The 24,730-nt window shown below is 40.1% G+C and overlaps 1 protein-coding gene across 1 annotated transcript in view; it reads left to right on the forward strand.

Moving 5' to 3' along the window:
- The window catches only part of agmo (alkylglycerol monooxygenase), a 343,652-nt gene that overhangs the window by 64,690 nt on the left and 254,232 nt on the right, over window positions 1-24,730 (forward strand). Inside the window, exon 3 of the mRNA XM_048612759.1 lies at window positions 18,064-18,215. Coding sequence (XP_048468716.1) covers window positions 18,064-18,215 — 152 coding nt within the window. The remainder of the gene's footprint in view (window positions 1-18,063; window positions 18,216-24,730) is intronic.

Raw genomic sequence — 24,730 nt, forward strand, 5'->3', positions numbered from 1 at the left:
GGTGGGATGCTCTTCAGAGGGTCAGTGTAGGCTCAATGTGTCGAATGGACTGCTTCCACAGTGTAGGTGTTCTATGATTCTATGAGATGATCTTCTTGTACTCAATACTTTATTGTGAGATGTTTACACTTATTGGACTAGCTGATCTCCCATTGGGTCTGGAGCATCAGAAGAGTGGTTGGTTGATAAACTGAGTTTGCTTTTAAAATGCTCCAAATGAGCATATACTGAAAACAATTTTGCTGATGAAAGTTTCTTTTGATTGAAGCGGTCTAATTATTTTCACATCAGAGAGCAACAGGAAATAACTAGCTTTCTTTCCTGTTTGGAAGCTATTTTGTTACTGTGTTGTGCTTTCTTGAGGTGTTTTCTGCAAATGTGATGAATATACTGGATATGCAAATCAGTCAAAGGTCAGCATTACCCATGACCTTTCCAATGTTATTTCTGGCTTTGTTCACACAACATTTGTAACTGGCTGTAATAATTGTATGTGGTCAATAGGGATTCCTATGTCAAACAGGCAGACCTTTGTCATTTTTTTTTCAGTCAGAAAGGCCTGTGACTGCAAACCTCCTATTGGAAAGTATTATTTGAGTCTGCCTGATGCTCCATACTTCGCCCATTACTGACTCTGCAATGATTCAAGGCAATGACTTTTTGAGAGATACTTTTCCTTTGATAAGACTGACAATGGGTAAATTTAGGAATTTTGGGAGAAAAAGGGATGAATATAGTGGAGAAGTTTTACAAAAATTATTTTTGGAACTACGTAATACAGTGGATCATGGAAAATATGGAAATAAGGGACCAGGAACAATAGTAGGCTTCTCCTCAGCTACATGTTTTTACACAGGACAAAGAAGATGATTACACAGTTCCAAATCACAGGAGGCTCTGCATGCAGGATATACAATAAAAGGATTAGCTTCTTGGATGTGATTGAGCACTGGTGGAGGCTTAAACTTTAATGGCAGGTTGCCATGACCATTTGAAACCTTCTTTAACAAAACCTCCGTTCCATTGAACCAGGGGACTAAGCATTGTCATTGGTCCTCAATGGTGGTCAGTCGCTGAACGTACTCACAAGAGACAGTTAATGAGGAGAGAGGGAGAAGGTAGGCTAGATAGTTCCTTCATGATCGACTGTAGTAATAGTAAATGCAACCCCATTTTCCCATTAACCACTAGTCCAGCATCTTGTCTTCCCTTTCCTTGTTCAATACTTGACCATATTGCTGAATTAAAAGTTGCCACAAAGACTTAATTTAAACTTCCTTGACAGATCAACCAATACCACATTTATTCTAATCATCAATAAATCACCGTTGTGCAATCCCTCAGTGTCTGTCTTGCATGAGCCTTTCGTTCCTCATTCGCTCATGGGGGCGTTATTGGCTAGATCAGGATTTATTCCTGATTTCCCTCGAAAATATCACAGTGAATTGCGTTCTTGAACTGCTGCAGTCCTTGGGGTATGTGTTTCAACCATGTCATAGTTAGAAAGGGATTTTGACTCAGCACTATGAAGGAATGACGATAAAATTCCAAATTCTTGCACGGGATCTTGCAGATAGTAGTGATCCATTGAATCTACTGCTTTTGTCCTTCTCAGGTTATGGGCTTGGAAGGTGTTACTTAAAGAACCTTGGTGAGTTAGCTGCAGTGGATCCCGTAGATTGTATTGTGCTGCCATTGTGCCTCTGTGCAGAATGAAGTGAATATTTATGATTGTTGATTATTGCCAGCCAACAGGCCTGCTTTGGCCTGAATGGTTTCGAGCTTCTTGAGTGTTGTTGAATCTTCATTCATCCAGGTAAAATGAGAATATTCCATCACACTTGAAACTTGTGACTTGTAGGTGGTGGATAGGCTTTAGGAAGACACCAGGTGAACTACTCACTACAGAATTCTGAGAATCGGATTTACTCTTGTAACCATTGTATTTATATGGTCTGTTTAGTTCAGATTCTGGTCAGTGGTAGTAACCCACTAGGATATTGAGAGAGGGATAATTCAATGATGTCATTGAATTTCATTGGCAGTAGTTGAATTCTGTCTTGTTGAAGATGATCATTGACTGACATTTCTGTGGGCTGACTGTTACCTACCACTTATCAACCCAAGGCTGGGTATTGCCCAGGTATAGTTGGATATGGATACAGACTGTTTTAGTATCTGAGAAGTTGCAAATGATGTTGAAAATTGGACAAACATCAGCGAAAATCCCATCTGACCTTATGGTGGAGGGAGGGTGATTGATGAAGCAACTGAAGATGGGTGGACGAAGGAGACTTCTCTGATGACCTTTTGCAGAGATGTCCTCAGATGATTGACCTCCAACAACCACAATATTGATTCCCAATGGGTCCAGCCAGCAGCAGAGTGTTATTGAACCCATGCTTCCATTATGCAGCAGTTAGTGCGCTGTATTCTTCCATTGAAATGTCTGTTAGCATACCCAGGCATTGATAGTGACTGTGAAAAGGTAATATGTAAGGTAAGGGCGAGGGCTCTTGTGGTGCAGTGGTAGTGCTCCTGCCTCTGTGAGTTCAAGTCCCACCCGTTCCAGATGTGAGTCATAACATGTTTGGTCGGATTGATTAAAACTATCTATAAGGTAAGCGTGGGGTCAGGATGTACATGAAGGCAGTAGAGGGAAGGTGGCTGAAAGATTAGGATGCCATTAAAATGGACGAGAACAGAGAATGTCTGATCTGATGGTGTTATTTCTGTGAGAAGGGTCTGCAAGTGTCATGTCAGGAGGGTCTTGTTCATGTTTTTATCTGGTCCAGTGAAGCTGGGTTGGGAGATAGAGTCTGGTCCATTGTGGTTGGGGTTTTGGGCTGTTGGGACTGATGGTGTCATGGGTTGGAGGGGGGATGTAGTTGAAGGGTTCACTGGTGAGTCAGGGGTTCAGTTTAGTAGCTACCCAGGAGTCAGTAGGTTTTTCAACTTCTAACTTTTCCTTAGTAACAATTATGTTTTAATGAGTTAGTACCCCCTAAAATTTCCAACTTTAAAGGCTTTTTTGGAGGATACCAGATGCAAGGTAGTTGCCATTTTAAATTTAACATTGACGAGGCATTCCTTTAGATTTAGCTGCATTGGAATTATTGCCTTGTACTGAGTCCTTGAGCCCTACATTGGCTCTGGCCATAGAATGGTGGTTTGATACAACCGGGGAAAGCAAGAACTGCAGATGCTGGAGTCAAAGACAACACAGTGTGGAGCTGGAGGAACACAGCAGGCCAGGCAGCATCAGAGAAGCATGAAAGTTAATGTTTCGGGTTGGGTCCTTTCTTGAAGAAGGGTGACAAGGGATTGGGGAGGTGATGGCTTAGTGGTATCATCAGCGGACCGGTAATCCAGAGACCCAGATAACGTTCTGGAGACCTGGGTTTGAATGCTGCCATGGCAAACGGTGGAATTTGAATTCAATAAATGTCTGTAATTATGAATCTAACAATGACTGTGAATCCATTGTCAATTGTCATGAAAAACCCATCTGGTTCACTAATGGTCTTTAGGGAAGGAAACTGCCTTACCTGGTCTGACCTACAAGTGATTCCAGACCCACAGCAATGTGGTTGACTCTTAACTGCCTTCTGGGCAATTGGGGATGGGCAGTCATAGATCATAGAATCCTTACAGTGTGGAAACAGGCCCTTCAGTCCAACAAGTCCACATCGACCCTCACAGCATCCCACCAAGACCCATCCCCCTATAAACCCACCTAATCTACACATCCCTGGACACAATGGGAAATTTAGCATGGCCAATCCACCTAGCCTGCACATGCTTGGACTGTGGGAGGAAACCGGAGCACCCGGAGGAAACCCACACAGACACGGGGAAAATGTGCAAACTCCACACAGACAGTCGCCTGATGGTGGAATCGAACCTGGGTCCCTGGCGCGGTGAGGCAGCATAAATGCTGCCTAGCCAGCAATACCCTCATCCCGTCAATGAATAAAGGAAAAATGTGATCACTGTTTTCTTTTGTTCCCTCGGAACATAATATTCAAAACCCAAGGTTTGGATTTTCCCAAAGATTGACTAAGTTTTGTGGGGGTTCGTGGAGTTTTTATCTTGTACGGTCCAGTGAGTTATCTTACGCATTCCTCTGATACATATAAACCATGACCCCCAGCACCATTCTTGTACTGTTGTACACTCAGCAACAGCGGAACTGTTTGCTGCTGTTGTTGTGCACCAGGGTGAATGTTGTCAGCCATGAGTAGTCTTTTACAGTACACATTGTGGGAGGGAAACAACAAAGGAAAGCTTGTCAGTGTGCATTGGTGGCACAGGTGACACTCCATTATAAATTGTGACAATGCTGTGGCTCCAAGAGGTTAATTTGTCCTGAGCAGCCTCCCAGAACTGCTACAGCAAATAGCTTGTGAGGCCTTGGGTTTTTTTTTTTAAATTTAAAATGATAGAAGCAGCCTAAGTGGGGTCAAACTCCCACAAAACCAGGATCTTTCGTTTAGCTTTCAGCAGTTGCTGTTGGGGTCTTGAAGAAGTGAAAACTTTTCTTTCCCTCTCTCAGTTACAGCCAAAAGCTGGGGGTTCTCTACCTGCTAAAGGAATTGCATGTGAGCCAATTTGTGTTCTGAATTTGCCTCTTGCCAAGGGTGTGTTTAGGGGATGTTACTATATTGGAACAGTTAATTAGTAGTAGTTACTGTAAGTTATTGTTAAGTTTTCCAGTACAGTTAAATTATTCCAATTCCTCCTTTCTTTTGTTGTATTTTAACTATAGCGGAAGAATAAAGTGTGTTTTGCTTTAAATTCAGTATTTTGACCAATCAAATTTCATCTGGAACACAACACCTTACATTTACCTTTAAAATGAGAGTAAGTTAGGGTCTTGACTATCTTCTGAATATTTTGAGGGGACTTTGTCTGATTTATAACAAAATAGAATATCATGTTTCTATGTGTATTGGCACTTTTGAGCAAGAATGAATCTACAAAGGCTACCCATCATTAGAGCCACCGCTGTTTCCTGAATGCCCTTTGTGGCATAGCATCATTTCACTTTTGAATGTAGGAACATCACATGTTGGAAAGCCTTCAAACAGTTGTTAACATTACTCTTTATGAAACAATGGCAAAAGCAGAGAAAGCACAAACAAAAACAAAACATTTGCTTTTGGAACTAAACCAGGGTATGTTTGCTTGTTACAGAAATTTTCAGTCAATAAGGAATAACTTAACTCAGCTCACATCTGTCGACAGTAGGGGTCAGTTAGTCCTGCCTGGTTTTTTTGCCCGATCTTGCACTGCTTTATCACTGTGAGGTGATGTTCCTCCAGCTCAATGTCTTCAGCTTCTTCCTCAGAGGATTGCTGCCAATCTCCCAGCTCTTCAGCATCCATCGCATCCTCAGCCATCATATTACACACAAATGACTGTTTACTGTGGTCCTCGATACAGTGGAACATGGAGACCTCCAACAAATATCAATTAATTTATCTGCCTGATTCTTACTGTATTTTGTGGCTTCATGACTGTCCTCAGCTGACTTACTCCTAAGACCAAGTTCAACAACCTTTTCCTCTTAGGGTACCATTTCATCTATACTGCTAAGTAGCATTGCAAGTGCATTTTGGTGTTAGCAAGCAATCCAGCTACAGCACTGTAAATATAATTTTTGATCTCTCAAAAAATGAACCAGCAATTGGAGCCGTCATTGTTAATATTTTAATATGCTTAATTAAAATTAAAAGCCTTAATGAAAGCAAAGAAAAGAACAAGTGGAACTTAAAAATGTAACCCAGGCTGATGATCAAATACTGGTATGTATAAAATATCGGATGTTTTTAACTTTGAGTTTAATTTATTCCCCAATAGTAATAGGTAAGGTCAATCGTAATCCAAAACATTCTTTTGATACATGGGACTTAAGAAGCTAGTCTTTATCAGGGATTGAGTAAGGTTAATAAAAGTAGAAGAGGGTACATACTGTGCACAGAACCAAAATGAAAATCCATAAGATCAATAGGGATCCAGTGCATAAGCTTGAAAATCATTTCTCATCAGGACCATTTGCAACTGGGAAGTTTTGTGATGTAGTCATTCTGCCTCTAAACCAGAAGCTATAGGCTTCAGTCCCACCCCCAGGTCTGGATGAAATGTGTACATAAGAGGCCAGAAAGTTGATTGTCAACCTCCAAATCCTTCCAATATTTGTCAATGGCAGGCAGTAAAATTGGGAAAGCTCCCTTGACAGCCATATGTTAGAACATGGAACAGTACAGCACAATATAAGCCCTTTGGCACATGATGTTGTGCTGACCTATTATCCTAGTTTAAGATCAAACTACCCTGCATACCCTACATTTTACTATCATCCATGTGCCTATCCAAGAGTCGCTTAAATGTCCCTAATGTATCTGACTCCACTACCACCATCGGCAGCGCATTCCATGCACCCACCACTCTGTGTAAAGAACCTACCTCTGACTTCTCCCCTATACCTTCCTCCAATCACCTTAAAATTATGCCCCCTTGTAATAGTCTTTTCTGCCCTGGGAAAAAGTCTCTGGCTATCCATTCGATCTATGCCTCTCATCATCTTGTATACCTCTATAAAGTCACCTCTCATCCTTTTTCACTCCAATGAGAAAAACCCTAGTTCCATCAACCTGTCCTCGTAAGACCTTTCCTCCAGTCCAGGCAGCATCCTGGTAAATCTCCTTTGCACCCTCTCTAAAGCTTCCACATTCTTCTTATAATGAGGCAACCAGAACTGAACACAATATTCCAAGTGTGGTCTAACCAGGGTTTTATAGAGCTGCAGCATAACCTCACGGCTCTTATACTCAATCCCCCTGCCAATGAAAGCCAACACACCATATGCCTTCTTAACAACCCTATCAACTTGGGAGGCAACTTTGAGGGATCTATGGACGTGGACCCCAAGATCCGTCTGTTCCTCCACCCTGCCAAGAATCCTGCCATTAACCCTGTATTCTACATTCAAATTTGATCTTCCAAAATGAATCACTTCACACTATTCTGGGTTGAATTCCATCTGCCCAACTTCTTTGCCCAGCTCTGCATCCTGTCAATGTCCCATTGCAACCTACAACTGCTCTCCACGCTGTCCACAACTTCACCAACCTTTGTGTCATCGGCAAAATTACTAACCCACCCTTCCACTTCCTCATCCAAGTAATTTATAAAGATCACAAAGAGCAGAGGTCCCAGAACAGATCCCTGCGGAACACCACTGGTCATCGAGCTCCAGGCTGAATACTTTCCATCGACGACCACCCTCTGTCTTCTATTGGACAGCTAATTCTGTATCCAGACAGCCAAATTTCCCTGAATCCCATGCCTCCTTACTTTCTGAATGAGCCTACCATTGGGAGCCTTAGCAAATGCCTTACTAAAATCCTTATACACTGCATTCAGTGCTCTACCTTCATCAATGTGTTGTGTCACATCCTGAAAGAATTCAGTAAGGCTTGTGAGGCATGACCTGTCCCTCACAAAGCCATGCTGACTATTTCTAATCAAACTGTGCGTTTCCAAATAATCATAAATACTATCTCTCAGAATCCTCTCCAATAATTTGCACACCGCAGAAGTAAGACTGACTGGTCTGTAATTTCCAGGATTATCCCTATTCCCTTTCTTGAACAAGGGAATAACATTTGCCACCCTCCAATCATCTGGTACTACTCCAGTGGACAGTGAGGCCAGTAGTTACCATCACAATCCAGCCAAAATACACATTACTACAGCTCTATTCCTGTATTTCTAAAATATGTTTTCCTTTAAAAGAGAGAAGACATTTAAAAAAAGGAAGTTCAGACAAGATCATGTGATTCTGTGTATCAATTTGAAATGGTTACTTCTCAGTTCAGTGACTATTTAAAATTAAGACCTGCAAGCCACTATAAAACATGGGGCCTCTAAAGATTTTGTGAATAAATTCTTGTTAAAAAAAAATGAATTTTCACTTTCTTTTTGAGGATCTCTGGTAGCCATCTCTTCACTTGGTGGCCTCCAATACAGTATCAGTCTTCCAGCATGATTGTTATGCTTGACATGTACACTTGTTTATGAGTTGAATTGAGAAATCAGATGAAGGGCCAAGGCATGTAATACAAGAAGCCATCAAGAATAACATTAAAATAGAATGGATAAATCAAGAAGTAGTTATTAGGGAATATCAAGTTTTGACTAAAGTCAAAAGATTGTGTGAGAGATAAAAGCCTCAGGCAGCCAACAATTCTGAGATATAAAAGAATACAAGTGGAGTACAATTTCAACAGAATGCTTATATTGAGAGCAGGAGGAACAGAAATAATACTACACTTGGAGCTCCGAAGACAAGAGCAGAAATGTGAAGATCATTGAAATAGTGCAATAATACAGGGAAAAATGAACATAAAACATTTGAATAATTTAACTGAGAATGAAGGTTAGGATTGAATCTTGTACCAATTATATCTCTGCATCTTAAATCCTGCACGTGCACCTCGAACAGGCCGCATCCCCCACCCCCTTAGTGCATTCACGCACAGGTACAGACCCACACCACTTTTGTTGCTGAATATATTGATTCTTGCCTGGATTATTGATCCACACATGCAGACCATAAATGCTAGAGGATGAAGTTTTGATATCTTGGTTTCTTCCATTGCCCTTGTACTCTAATAAAGGAACCTTAATGAATTTCTCCCATCAAAATGGTATCAGATTTCAAGTCTTTATTCATGCAGGTGACTCCAAGTCTCAAACTGATCTTGTACCAATGTCATGAATGCTTACATGATGTCTTGAGGTTACGGTGTGTTGAAACAAATCAGATTAGATCATCATCATAGAATCCCTAAAGTGTGGTAACAGGCCCTTCAGCCCAGCAAGTCCACACTGACCCTCAGAGCATCCCACACAGACCCATCCACCTACAACCCACCTAATCTATACATCCCCGAACACTATGGACAATTTAGTGTGACCAATTCACCTAGCCTGCACATCTTTGGACTTGTGGGAGGAAATCGGAGCTCCTGGAGGAAACCCATGCAGACATGGAGAGAATGTGCAAACTCTACACGGACAGTTGCCGAAGGGTGGAACTGAACCTGGGTCCCTGGTGCTGTGAGGCAACAGTGCTAATAAAAGTGATTTAAATATATATCCCAGGTGAACAATCATTTGTCCTGTGAGTTAAGCCCTTCAATTCAAACTGTAGAACCCTTTTTTGTGGTTCATTTGGCTTTGGTGATTATCTTGACTTATCATTGTCACTGTTGAAATAGCAGCTTTTGCATTTCTCCAAGATGGGAACCTCTATATTTATATGATAACTTTAATGTAGTGAAATGCTTCAAAACATTGTTCAAAAGAAGAGCCATATTTGACTCTATGATAACCCTTGCAAGGCCCATGGGGAATCACTAATTAATCTTCCCATGGAGCTCGATGCGTATGAGTTTCCTGGTAACAGGCAATGGCCTACCCATTTGGAACTCATTACCTGAACCCTTTATAAAGTAGACACATCCATTTGATTGAACCTCCTCCCCTTTCCCAATCTCTCCCTCACTTTTGATGGTTTTTATTGCCCTTAATGAGCTTTGCGTGTAAATATCTAATTGATTTACTGGTAACAATTAATAGCTAAAAACAAAAAAAAATACAGTGATTTGGTGCTGGGGATAAAATAAATCAGTTGTATGTAAGAGCACCTCTGGATATATAAAAAAAAAAACAGATCCAGAAGTTAACCCAATTTACATGTTGACGGACAATAGCACTTACATGTTTACATCTTTTGATGGGAACACATTCCAAATTCTTTCTTTCTGTACCCTCTTTTGTTAAAATATTATTTCAAAGATAATTACTTGTTGGGATTAAATTTCAGGAAAAAATGAATTGAATATTTAGGGAAAGAAATTTTAAAATGATTTAAGTTTGGTATGCTTGAAGAGACTGTGCCTTTTTTTTTTTGAAAAAGTTCATTCTTTACTGATGTCCCATTGCTTTTACGTGAAAGATTTTAATAATGTTTGAAGTGCTATGCTTGGTGGCCACATGGAATTAATGATGTTTCTGCCAATTAAAAAAAAAGGACCCAGCCCTACCTCTCCCTCACTTTATGTTGTCCTTAATGGGTTTTGCACGTAAATTATTCAATCGGAAACACCCACCATTTATTGATGGTGGTTAACAGATGAAATAAAAATACCGTGGTGATTTGGTGATTGGGGAAAAAAAATTAGTCGTGTGTGATAACACTTCTGGATATATAAAAAAAACTGAAGAACTATCTGAGACAACAAGGTGCAGGGCTGGATGAACACAGCAGGCCAAGCAGCATCATAGGAGCAGAGAGGTTGACGTTTCGGGCCTAGACCCTTCATCAGAAAAGGGGGAGGGGAAGGGGGTTCTGAAATAAATAGGGAGAGAGTGGGAGGCAGATAGAAGAGGGATAGAGGAGAGGATAGGTGGAGAGGAAACAAACAGGTCGAAGAGGCGGGGATGGAGCCAGTAAAGGTGAGTGTAGGTAGGGAGTTAGGAAGGGGATAGGTCCATCCAGGGAGGACGGACAGGTCAAGGGGGCGGGATGAGGTTGGTCGGTAGGAGATGGAGGTGCGGCTTGAGGTGGGAGGAGGGGATAGGTGGGAGGAAGAACAGGTTAGGGAGGCAGGGACGAGCTGGACTGGTAGCATTGTTGTGGCACTGCAGGAGGCCCAGGATGGACATGTCGTCTGAGGAATGGGAGGGGGAGTTGAAATGGTTCGCGACTAACGATGCCACCCGAAGGTTGCAGGAACAGCAACTCATATTCCGCTTGGGAACCCTGCAGCCCAATGGTATCAATGTGGATTTCACAAGTTTCAAAATCTCCCCTCCCCCTACTGCATCCCAAAACCAGTCCAGCTCGTCCCTGCCTCCCTAACCTGTTCTTCCTCCCACCTATCCCCTCCTCCCACCTCAAGCCGCACCTCCATCTCCTACCGACCAACCTCATCCCGCCCCCTTGACCTGTCCGTCCTCCCTGGACTGACCTATCCCCTTCCTAACTCCCTACCTACACTCACCTTTCCTGGCTCCATCCCCGCCTCTTCGACCTGTTTGTTTCCTCTCCACCTATCCTCTCCTCTATCCCTCTTCTATTCGCCTCCCACTCTCTCCCTATTTATTTCAGAACCCCCTTCCCCTCCCCCTTTTCTGATGAAGGGTCTAGGCCCGAAACGTCAGCCTCTCTGCTCCTATGATGCTACTTGGCCTGCTGTGTTCATCCAGCCCTGCACCTTGTTGTCTCGGATTCTCCAGCATCTGCAGTTCCTACTATCTCTGAAGAACTATCTGTCCTGGGTTGGGACACCATGCGTAGTGGCTCTGTTTTGATGTCCAACAATAAATGATGTCCCTTTCCAGTCGGGCTTCCTGAGTTATTACATTAGCAATGAGAGTTGGATAGAAAGAGATCACCAACAAACAGTCATTCTCCTTACCACTTGTGGGCCCCTGACTTTAATATTCAGAAAAAGTTTAAGCTACCCGGCACTGCAGAGTCAAAATTCTTTGACGATCTGATAAACCTGGTACCAGACCACTATGACCCCAAACCATCAGTTAAATTGCAGTGTCGTAGATTTACCATGGCTTACAGACTTCGTGAGGAACCAGTGACTGAATTCTTGGTGAGACTTTCAAAATTGTTGGAACACAGATCATGGGTCAGCATTTTGGGAAAAGTTAAGGGATTGCTTAGTTTGTGGAATTAATAATATTGTGCCTAAAAGGAAGATACAGTCTGAACCAGATCTGGACTTAAAGAAAGCCATAGAACTGGCCCTTTGCTGCAAAGACATGGAAAATGGGCTTGGGAGTTTCAGGGATGCGTGAACGGTATCATCCTCAACCTTGCGATCCCCCATAACGCAGAGCCAGGTCCCCTGTGGATAACACTCGTAACTCCCCGTTTGTTGCAAAGGGAGGGTGTTTGGAGTTGTAGGCTGCAAGGGTTCCAGAATTGTACGTGAAGTTTCTCCGTAATACAGTGAGGAGCAAGAATGTCCATGCCAAACTTGTTGTCATAATTTCACACTAGTTAAGGCTACTGAAATAATAGGCAAACTCTATGACTGAATGGTGCATACCAACCAGGTCAAAGGGTGAAGCCACCGCAAGATAGGGCTTTGCAAATAAATCAGTCTGAGGATGAGGAATTAATACAGCTGATTTGCATCTCTGCTTCCAACTTGGCCCCAATTAATGACCATCCCATTGACATGGAGGTAGACACATGGGCTTCTGTATCTGTTATTGGGGGAAACCTTTTGGAAACTCCAAAGGGGTATCTTGCCTTTATGCCTACAAGAAACCAAGGCTAGATTGGCTGCGTACACTGAGAAGCCTTTATGTCTTATTGGGACCATTGTAATCCTGTTTATGCACAGGTAGCAGACAGTCTGACTGCCCTTATTAATGGTACAAGGGCCAGGTCCCAACACTTTGGGAAGAGACTGACCACAGAAAATTTGCCAGGATTAGCAATTGATCTTTAAAATGGGTACTGGTGTCCTATAAGTCATTGGGAAGTATCCCAAAGTGTTCCAAGAGGGCCTTGGGAAGATAAAAGATGCCAGGGCCAAGATCTAAGTAGACCCAGAAGCCCAACCTAAATACTTCAAGGTATGACCAGTCCACTATGCTCTACATGCCAAAGTAGATGCTGAAGTGGAACATCTGGAGGAACTTGGCATGATGCACCCAGTGCAATTTGCTGAGAGGGCAGTACCAGTAGTCACATTTTTGTGAAACCTGACAACTCAGTCCGACTCTGTGGGGATTATAAATTGACGGGCAACAGAGCTTCTTGCTAAGTCAGGTACCCTATGACATGCACAGAAGTTGACTGGGAGTCACATATTTTTCAAACTGGATATGAGCCACACTTACCTCCAACAGGAGCTTGAGGCGTCATCCAAGAAATACATCACTGTAAATAACTCATGAAGGTCTGTGTAAGTAGACTTGCTTGTCTTTAGCAGCGTCTTTGAATTGTGCCATCTTTCAAGCATTAATGGAAAACATCCTCCATGGGATACCCAGAGTGGCAGTCTATCTGGATGATGTGTTAATCACAGAAGCTACTGCAAAGGACCATTTGGAGAGTTTGGGAGGGTTTTCTGACATTTCCCCGTAACTGGCATCCTGCTAATAAGGGAAATATATGGTGTTCCAGGTGAGCAAGGTAATGTACCTTAGGTACAGGGTTGACAAGGACAAATGTCAAAGAGAAGGTGAAGGCCATACGTAAGGCTCCAACTTCAAGGAACACAATGGAGTTGAAGTATTTTCTAAGTCTCATAGTTTACTATGGGAAATTCATACTCAACCTGGCAATCCTGCTGACAACCCTCCCTGTCTCGCTAAATAAAATCAGAAATGGTTGTGACAAATGCCACAAGAAAAAGCCAAAGAAAATGCCAGACAACAACTACTGTTGACAAATATATTAGCTCATTATGATTTCTGCAATGCCTCTGTTTAGGATAGCAGCTGCTATTATTGCACCATTGGGATAATGGAGCAGAACGCTAATTGAGCCTTCTGGACAAATTTTGCACCATTTGGTAAGGTTTTTGATATCTGAGTATATGCCAAGAAGTCAAACATAGCTCCTTGCAATCATGAACTCTGGAGGAGGCAGGAAGGAAGTATGCCCAGATCGAGAAAGAAGGTTTGACCATGGTATTTACAGTAGGAATGTTTTACCAGTATGTCTATGGTTAGCATTTCACTGGTGTAACTCCTCACAATCCTCTGCTGGGCCTCTTCAAGGAAGACAAGTTGATTCTTCCCTTCGCACCAACGCAGATCCAATGCTGTGCACTGCTATTAGGTGCCTATGAATATATCTTGGAACATCATTCAGGGAGACACACCTCCAATGCAGATGCCTTGAGTTACCTCCGCTGCCCACTAGCCTGCTGTCACCTCCAAAGACAAATGAAGTCATCAGGACTTTGAACTTCATGGACACTCTACCAGTATCTGTCTAGCAAATTCAGGATCCAATGTTGGTGCAGTTATATCATATCCAACTAAATGGTAAACCACAAGCACGTTCTATGGAAGAGTTGAAACCTATATCTTAAAGTATCAGGAGTTGAACATAGCAGCTGGTATCATCTTGTGAGGAGTTTTGATGGTTGTCCCATATCCAGGTCAGTGAGCAATACTTCAAGAATTGCACAATGGCTACCAAGGAATTTCTAAAATGTGAATGAATGCAAGGAGCTATGTTTGGCTGCCTGACATATACACAGATATCAAAAACCTTGTCAAACTGTGCAAAACTTGCTAGGTAGGCTCTATGAGCAGCCTCATTGTACCCATGGGAATGGCCAGGTGACCATAAGTGTAAGTACATGCAGATTTTGCAGGGCCATTTATGGGCTGTACGTTCTAAATCTTTATTTGCACTCATTCAAAATGGATCGATGTGCACTGAATGGCACCTCTACCACCTCTTACAACACCAGAGAAAAACTTCCTCCAATCCTTTAGTATTTCAGACCTTCATGAAAACAAAAAGAGTAAGGCACATATCCATAGCACTCTACCACCTACCCCCTATCTGGCTGAGTGGTCCAGGTATTCAAAGTCACATGTGAAAGCAAACCATAGGCTCTTTGGAAATGAAGCTTGTGCATTTCCTCTTCAACTACAGGACAACACTGCATATAATGACGGAAGTAACTCTGGTGGAACTATTGATATGTTGATGCCTGCGGACTAGGCTTATCCTGAATTTCTAAAACTTGGGCAGCAAGAATTAAACAAGAGCCCCCCAAAAATTGGGCCATGATGCTCATAGGCCAGACAAAGATTTTTAAACCGGAAAATATGGTTCATGTCTTTGAGGATAGAGCCCAAACAGAAAGTAGAGCAGTTGGACAGACAAAGGAGTGGATAACGATCTAGCTAAGTGGGTGAATAGCTATTAATGGAGATTGTTAGTGGCTAACAAAGGGAAGATGTTTGCCAGCCCTCACCCCTGACCAAATCCAGAAGGCAACTGAAATTGGGCCACGGGCAAAGCGACGCAAGAGAGCCCATCGTCACAGGAGTGAGATGAACCTTCAGACTTGGAAGGGATGTGATGACTCTTATAAGTCACATGGAGAATCATTGATCAATCTCCTCATGGAGCTCATTGAGTATGTGTTCCCTTGGTAGCAGACAATGGCCCGCCCATTTGGAATTCAGCACCTGAGCTCTTTGAGGCCCAGGTTCAAGTCCCACCTACTCCAGATGTGTGTAATAACATCTCTGAACAAGTTGATTTGGAAAACAGGTTAAAAATTTCATAAAGTGGACCCAGGCTACCTGGGAGTTTTTACTGTTGGTATATAGCAGCTAAAAAGAAAAAGAAGTAAAAAGTTACTGTGATTTTGGTGGTGGGAAGGTCATTCAGTGGTAGCGCCCCTACCTTTGAGCCAGGAGGCCCTGATTCAAGTCCCACATTTACCAGAAGTGTGAAATAATATTGCTGAGCAGGTTGATTAGAAAATAGGTTAAAAAAAAGGTGCACCTAGCATCGGTGGTTCATACTTAAAAAAGGTGAGGGGAATAAAAATACAGTGGTTTGTTAGTCTGAAAACCATTCAGCACTTCAATCTGAGGCAAAACCCACAGTGTAACTCAGATAATGCCTCCAAAGTCATTATGGCGCCAGAAACTCTGTTATCACTTGAACTTGAGGGTGCATTAGCACTGGATAAAGAATGTTACCTGGAATGGAGGGAAGGTCTTACGAGGAAAGATTGAGAGAGCTAGGGCTTTTCTCTTTAGAACAATGAAGGATGAGAGGTGACTTGATAGAGGTGTACAAAATGATCAGAGGTATAGATAGAGTGGACAGCCAGAGACTTTTTCCTAAGGTGGAGGTAGCTATTACGAGGAGGCATTGTTTTAAAGTGAGTGGAGGTAGATATAGGGGAGACGTCAGAGGTAGGTTCTTTACTCAGAGAGTGGTCGGGATGTGGAATGCATTTCCGGAGAGGGTAGTGGAGTCGGCCTCATTAGGGGTATATAAGCGGCTATTAGATAGGCATATGGATGATAGTATAAGGTAGGGATAGAGGTTAGATAGACCTTAGGATTAGGGTAGAAGTTCGGCACAACATCATGGGCCGAAGGGCCTATACTGTTCTGTACTGTTCTATGTTCTATGTTCTATTCAGTTGTGTGTAAAGGCAGTTCTGGCTATAAAGAAACAAAAAAACAACAGACTAAAGAAGGCGTCTGCAGAATAGTCTGCCTTGGGCTGGAACTAGTCTATGTGCACCGTGAGTAGCGACTAAATTTTGGCGTTCGACAGTAAACGTTCCTATCCAGTCAGGTTTTATGGATTATTAGAGACCTGAAACATTAACTCTGTTTCTCTCAGCACAGATGCTGCCAGACCTGTTGAGTTTCTCCAGTGTTGTTTTAATTTTATATGCCCTAAGACACTCTCAGCAGCAATATAAAACAAAATATGACACCAAGGGGTGAAAAGAGACATCAGATGAAATAACCAATAGTTTCGTCAAAGAATAAATTATAATGGATGGCTTAATGGAGGAAAGTGAGGTAGAGAGGTGGAGGGATATAAAGAATGTATTCCAGAGATTAAAGTCCAGGCAACTGAGGGTGTGACCACTCAAAGTGGAGCAATTAAAGTCGGCAATGCTTAAGAGACCAGAATTAGGTGAGCACAGATGAAAGGTAAATATTTCAAAATCAAGGTATTGTTTGGCCAAGAGCCAATGTAGGTCAACAGCCACAGGAGTGTTGGAAGAGCAGGACTGGAGTCAGTTAAGGCAAGGTGGATCTCGACAGGTGCTGTTATACCTGCTGAATATTCTGTTTTTATTTCAGATTGTCAACATTTGTGATATTTTACATTATTTTGGAGGATTCCACATAAAACTTTGCTATAGTACTGCAGGATGGGACGTGAAAGAATCATCTCTTGGAAGATAAAATGGATAGTCTAATTTTTGGATTTAACTTCTTTTAGAAGATTTAATTTAAGCTACTTTGACTTTTTTTAAAAATTATTGTCTAAGGCCCAACTATTGTTATTCTACAAATGTCAGCAAACACCCATTAAATGTATTAATCTCAGGAGCAAAATTTGTCTATGACAAATTGCATGAAGTCAGACGAATGAGTTATAGACTGTGCACACTCATGGTTTTTTTTTAAGTTTAGTTTTTGGGAACAAGAGAAGCTGGAATTATTTGGCAGCAACCTATGTTTTAAAATGAAATACTTCAACGTTTACAGACTCTTCTTCAATCAATGAGGATCTTGAACAGTAGATGATGAACTCGTATTCTCATGGAATGCAACATACTGATTAAAAAAAAAAACTGGTGTTTTCTTATTCAATAGTATGTGAGTGTCACTGACTGAAGTGACACTTATTACTCATCTTTAAATGCCCTTCAGAAGGTTATGGTGAGCTGCCTTCCTGAACTGCTGAAGTCCTTGAGGTATAGGTACCCTCCCAGTGCTATTAGGGTGCTATTAAGAAGAAGCATAAGATTGTTGTGGAAGTAGAACTTTGCCAACATCCATAGAAATTTTTTACTTTACTTTGGATATTCTATCTTTAAATTTTGACTTATTTTCCCTCACTCCCGCATTGAGTTCAATAATTCTTTTCAGTTAGATAGGCATCTGAGAAAACAAAATGTATAAAAAAGAGACTCAAATAGATAAAAAAGAACTGCAGGGAAAAGCTGAAAATCATAAGTTAGCAACATTTAATTTATTCCTTGCATTCCATGTGACATATGCAACTTCTTGCCTTTTTATCTATGCAGGTGTTTCTTTTTGATTGTAAATATCTTTTGGAAACAGGGTAGTGACTAAAAATGGATCTAATATTTTTCCATCTCTGGCTATTTTAAATAAATGTATTGGTCAATCAGACACTGCTCAGTTTTGAAATGTGTATGTAGTTTTAGTTTTGGAAAAGCGTAACATTGTATCAAATTTACCTTTATTTCTTTTGTGTAGGTTACTGGGCCGAGGCATTGAGTTGACTGGTTACATTTACATCTGGAAGAATTTTAGGCTGTTTGAACTCCCATGGGATTCTGCCTGGACATGGTGGTTGGCGTTATTAGGAGTTGACTTTGCTTACTATTGGCTCCATCGAATGTCGCATGGTAGGACATTTTGAAAACAATAGTTTACCAATGTTTGTATGTTAATAAAGATTAATGAATTCTTAGCTTTTCACATAAGGCATTTCAACTTTTAAATTGAGACTATTTCTGCAAGACTGAGTGAAAAATGGTTATTTCTTGGTCTGATATAATGATAGGATATTATATCTCAATATAAATCTATTGGGCCATGATGACTATGCTGATATTTTCTTGTAAAATTTGCTTTCCTCTTTTTTGGTAGGGAACGGAAAAGAGCCAACAGTGAAATAGAATTTTTAGATGGACCTGTTGCATTTATACAATTCCTGTAACGTGGTAAAGCAGTCTATAGTGCTTCCCAGGAGAGTTATGAAACAAAATTTTACACTGAGTCAAATAAAGAGATATTAGCATAGGCAAAAAAAAAAACTTGCCCAAAAAGAGGAGTTCCAAGAAGCTATGTTTAACAGATAGAATTCTAGAGTTTGGTGCTTGGTAGTTGAAGGCATGGAGCAATTAAGTTCACAAATGCCCAGGAGACCAGAATGGGGGAACACTGAAATCTTGGATTGCTTTAGGTGAGGTTATTTGTAATCAGTGATAGGAATTTTAAAATAGAGACATTGCTGGAATAGAAACCAACAGATCATGATGATATTGGACAAAAATTGCATAAAGAAATTGCGCATTATGATATTGAGTTGACAATGCTTAAACATAAGGTTTTAAATAGAATGTTATAAAAATTGATATGTGCATCTGTAACGTTTCACTGAGCATTAGGTTATATTGATGTTGCATGTGTTGTGGTGCCAATCAGTACCAGGTTATGGTTGGGATAGTTTGTTGCTACCACACCCTTTTTATGACTAGGTTCAGGGGCCTACTTGGTTTACAATGGTAGAAGAATCCCACTAGTGAGTCTTACCAAGAAGGCGCCCTTGGGTATGACAAGCTAGAGTTTATTGCATGATTCAATCATGTACAAATTACATTAGTAAGTTAGACATTAGGAAGAAGACTATTGGGTCCCATGAAGATTTCATTTGACTGCATTGCAAGATGCTTTAGGTGTACCTTTGTATGTTTATTACTTTGGGTTATATGGTGTACAGTTAATTGAAGACTATGCTTCTATTTGATTTGGTTAATTTTGCTTGTTCTAATTTACATGGCTTTCCACTGAAAACACATCTCTCAGTGACATGTAAAATCCAGCCCCATGGTTTGTCTAATGTCATCCAACCATGTTGGATCTTGGGTGTGTGGTAGGGGGCTTCTTGAGCAGGAGCAACTGTATGATCAAAAACAGAAGTTACTGGAGAAACTCAGAAGGTCTGACAGAATCTGTGGAAAGAAAACAGTTAATGTTTTGAGTCCTGTGGAACTGAACAACAAAACAGTGTCATAAAATAAAACACAGAACTGCAGATGCTGATGACCTAAAACAAAAACCTGAAACTGCTGGAGAAACCCAGCAGATCTGACAGCATCTGTAGAGAGAAAGCAGAGTTAACATTTCAAGTCCAGTGGGGACATGTAAAATAAGTATGCATTTCTCAGAAGAGAATTATTATGAATAGTGTAGCAGGTGTAAGAATGTTTCAAATAAATGTGTTCTTTTGTACTTTTGTTTGTAAAACATAACATTCTGTACTTCTGTTTTGATATGAATTCATTTACGTGCCTCATTACATTTAAGAATGCACAAATAGTTATTATATGTTTTAATGAAAACACAGCAAAATATTTCTAGTTCCCCATGTTCTCATTAATTCTGAGATTTATTTTCAGAAAAAGTGGGTAGGGTAGGACAGGCAGATGGTCCGTTGAGTCTTTTGCCTTAGCCATGGACAAAATTGGTTTGATAGACATTGGTTTAAGGATGTGAAACTAACCACAGTATTGAACCTAATCATTTTCAGCCTCTTCACCAATGATTTTCCCTCCACCAAAAGGCCAAGAGCAGGAATGATTAATGATGATTGCACAGCATTGAGTTCCATTTGCAACTTTTCTGTTAATGATGCATGTAATAAGATCTGGAAAACATTCAGGCTTTGACAATTAAGTCGGAAATGTTCAGCAATGACATCTCCAACAAGAGAGTCAATCACCTCTTGAATTACAGGTTATGGGGAGAAGTACGAATTATAACAGTTCCAACTGCATCATTGTGAGAGAGAAGATATCTGACTTCTTCGAAGGACTTTTTACCTAAGCCAAAAGGGTCGCTAAACACTTTGTTGCAATACACTTCATTAGAAAAGCAGTGATCCTTTAAAATAACAACTTAAGCATTGAGCATTAATGCTACCCATACCTACTCTATTACACTGCGAAGCATTGATATACTAAGAAATATGGATTGATCAGGTCAATTTGTCTGCATCCCCACATAATGCAATGAGATATTACTCACTGTCTTTTTCAATATTTATGTGATACACTAAATCATGTGTTGATAATACTTCAAACTCCTCTTGCCAAAAAGAAATTTGATATGCATCCATAAAATTTTGGACAAAGCTACAGTAGGTCTGGAGTCTTGGCAAATCATTAGTTTTTGTATTGTCCAAAGATAATCTGAATGGTTGGCAAGAATGTAAGACTTTCTAAGCCAAATTTTGAATAGTGGATCAAATATGTATAGCACTCTGTTTAGCATAACCTGTTTTAAAATTATGTGCATGGCATGCAGAATAACTATTCAGCTCTACAGTCTGGGCATTTATTTCACTCGCTGTTCGTAGGAACTTGCTATGTAAATTTGCCTACATAATAAACATGGGTCCATGTCTGAATAATTCACCGCCTGTAAATTTTTTGGGGGAATTTTAACCATATTAGTTTAATTTTGCCATCTATGAGGGCAATCGGCTCATCTCAAATCTTATACACAAAGGTATTCGCTACCATGTTCATAAATTCTCAATATGTTGCACTGGAAAACCTTAATATGTTAAAATGTATGAACATGCCAAACTTTAAGTTTTTCCATTTAAATAGTTAGAGTGACTTTAATGACAGATAATCCTGGATGGAATAAATTATAATGTAATTTTATATTCAAAAATATCCATTTCACATATGCACAGAATTTTCAGTGAAATAAGCATTGAATTCTTCATTAGGGAATAATACCTATACAATAAAATTCAAAATAATGTAATACAGCAGCTTTGTGAATGGAACTCCTCAGAAAATGTGCCTCTCATGCAATCTCTAGATTACTTTTTGTGTCTGTTGGTCCTAAATTGTGTTTTTAGTTGTTCCTTATCCCTTGTCATTTGGAAAAAGAGGATTATTTTCGAAAACGAACCGAACATCTGAAAGAACCAAACTCTAAGCATTGAAGTGCTCTATTTTTAAACTGTTATAAACAAATGTAAATTCTAATTAAATTTTTTAAATAAATGGAGCATATATTTTGCAAACTTTTGATTTACGTACCTGTTGATTTCTCTTGCCACTATTCCTGAAGGTTTAGGAGATTGATCAGAACTTTTGCACACTTTGTAGTTTGTTGAATGGTGCACAAAAGTACATGGAACCAAAGCTAAGTAACGGTGGTCTGGACCCCACTAAGAATGAAACTTGGGCAATGAGGTTGAGTTTTAAGATTGAAAAGGTGAGGGAATACTGATACTAGTGAAGAGTAGGAACACATTGCAGCAAGTAGCTATACGGTGGACCAGCATAAGATTGAAGTAAATGACTGACACTATTTTAAAAACCATTGGATGTTGACATAAGTAGCACTAAGTTGCGTGTCAGAAATCATAATGCAGTGAACTGAAAATACATTGAGGAGATGGTGGCTTGAGAATATTTAGAAAGAGAGTCTACGGGTCTCAGAGTATTGGAAAAGAAGTTCTGGAGTGAGTTGAGAGTACAAAAGTGGTGAAATGATATATCAACTGACAGAAATTGGAAGAGCGTAAAACTACTTCAAAAGAAGCTGACACAGCTCAGAAAACATGTACATCTTAAAAAGAAGCAACTAGACAAGGCCGCAGTTTTATGATAGTTGGGTATGTTAAATTCATTTTTATTGCATTGTATTTCTGTATGTTTTGGGATCAATTTCTATAATTCAATTATTTTCCCTGTAAAATCAGACATACATGTTAGCCTTTCACTTATTATGAAAATGTCACATTACAGGAAATGTAATGTGACATGACTTTGTTGCAACTTGTGCTGCAATCTGTCTTTGTACTTGATTTTTTTTATTTATCTAACACACAGCAGGGTAAAATTTTGTAGTATGTTGAGAAATCTTGACGAAATCTTGATCTGGCAATAAAATGTCTTTTTTAGGGGAGCTTCGGGATATGTTCATTCCATGCCAAAAATAAAGTAACATCGCCGGTAGGGAACTCATGAATCTCTTCACACTAAGATTAGAAGACTTGTGCTGCTTCTGCATCTCTCTATTCTGCTTGTGGATGAAGCCAACCCTCACTATTATTCTCCCCTGTTCTGGACCTGAACCCACACTTTTTTAATGTAGTTCTTTCATCTCCTCCCTGCTCTGACCTCATCTTGTCTTAGAAGATCCGAAGTTTTTTTTAATATTCTGATTGTTAATTATATATTGCATTTAATTGCCAGCAGATGGTGGCATTAAATGGGAATACACTTGAGCCCCTATAAATAGTCAGTCTGATTTTGGGGTCAAGTGGTGCTTGCTTGTAACTGCGTGCATAAATAAATGTTTGTGCAAGTGATTCCAATTATATCTTTCACCAACTGGGATTTCTGAAATACACCATAGGGGTGCAGGATGGTTACTTGAGGTGAAGGTTGGAAGTTAAGGAAAAGCACTTTCAACCAGAACATGACAATTCTAATAGTCATCATGGGAAGTAACATAAACCAAAGTCTAAAATGTTGGGATATGATTACAATCTAATTCTCTCTCACTCTGAATCATACGGCCAATAGAAGAATGAAGTGGATATGTGGGCATGAGTTTTATACCTAATGAAGAGAGAACAAAGTATGGCCTCAGCATTGTGACTTCTGACTAGAAATAAATTCAGAAGTATAATTTATTTGGAGGTGAATGCACATTAGTTGGATAGTGATGAAGATATGAGGCCTTCATTTGAGTTCTTCAGTGAAAATTACAAGAAAATAGATCTGGTAAAATCTTTTGATGTATGGATAAGTGTTATGGATTTCAGGAATAGAGGTCACTCCTTTGAAGAACATGATGTGGACAATTGTACAAAGGATTAAAGAAATTCGGGAATCTCTGGTTCAACACTCTGTTGAATTTGCTGGATTGTGCAAATGTGCTCCATACAGATAGTGCACTGGTGCTTGCTGGTATTTGGGACTCAAGAGAGAGACCTTCTTGTTAGACCAAATGTCTGCTGTCGTAAAATCTCTTGGGGAAGCAATCATTTCCTTCACCTTCAGTGGAACAAATGGGGGCACTCTGCCATGACATGCAATAAAAACTCAATGATTTCCAGACTGCAAAATGATCGAGATACTACATGTAGGCATGTAGGCATGTAGGTTTTAAAGATGAACAAAATGAGGATGAAAGCAAGCTTCTAGATTTGGCTGTTACAGAGGAAGATAGAATTGGAGCAGCAATAATACATGATGAAACGCCTGAAAAGTAGTTAAGTACGTGCTTAAGGATGAACTAGCATCAAGCTGTGATGAATTGCCCAAAAAAATGAGGCAGAGTCCTTGAATTGACACATAAAAAAGAATTCTGAGGAAGAGGATGAAGATAATGATGTGTATGAATGAATGGTACAAGCCTCAAGGAATTTTAGTCCTTCAATGAATGTGTTGGTTGCAGACTTATCTAACTGTGGAATGTTTCACTTTGACAATGTGTGGAATCGACTGGTTGAAATGCTATCTTGAGTTACTCCATAGTGACGTTGGATACCAGATTAAGAAATATCTAAGTACTCGTTGCTTTGGCTTGTCATCAATAAACTTATTGAAGTTTCATGTAAAATAATTAGGCTAAGTCATTTCCTAAATACTGATGACTTTAATGAAATATTTGTGCTATTGTGTAAACCTTTTTTTAAAGAAGCCATGAATGAAATTTGGAATGGTGCATAAAGCAATTATTTTTGGGAGTCAATAACTTGTGGTTTCTACAGACAGGATATTATTTTATATTGAGATTATAATGCTCAAATGTGGATGGCCAATCTTCAACTTCTATCATCTGATTTTAGTACCTGAAATCTTCATGGATTAAAATGATTTTTTTAAAGGATGAAACATGGACCGAAATGGTTTCAATCACCCAACCACATGGTGGTTAGTAGTAGAAAAAACAAAATTATCTGAAATGAAATTAACATTTTATCAAAAGCATTGAAACCAGTCAGGCATCAAGAAACTTGAAGCTTCTGTTTTAATTTTCTCTAATATGATAAGTTGCATATATTGGATGTTAATGGTGCTTACAGCTCTCGACCTTGGAAAGATGATAAAGTCAGACTCAAGAATACATAAAGGAACCTTACTTCAATGTCTATTTCATT

This window comes from Rhincodon typus, chromosome 2 (genome assembly GCF_021869965.1).
Source record: "Rhincodon typus isolate 14 chromosome 2, sRhiTyp1.1, whole genome shotgun sequence".
NCBI lineage: Eukaryota > Metazoa > Chordata > Chondrichthyes > Orectolobiformes > Rhincodontidae > Rhincodon > Rhincodon typus.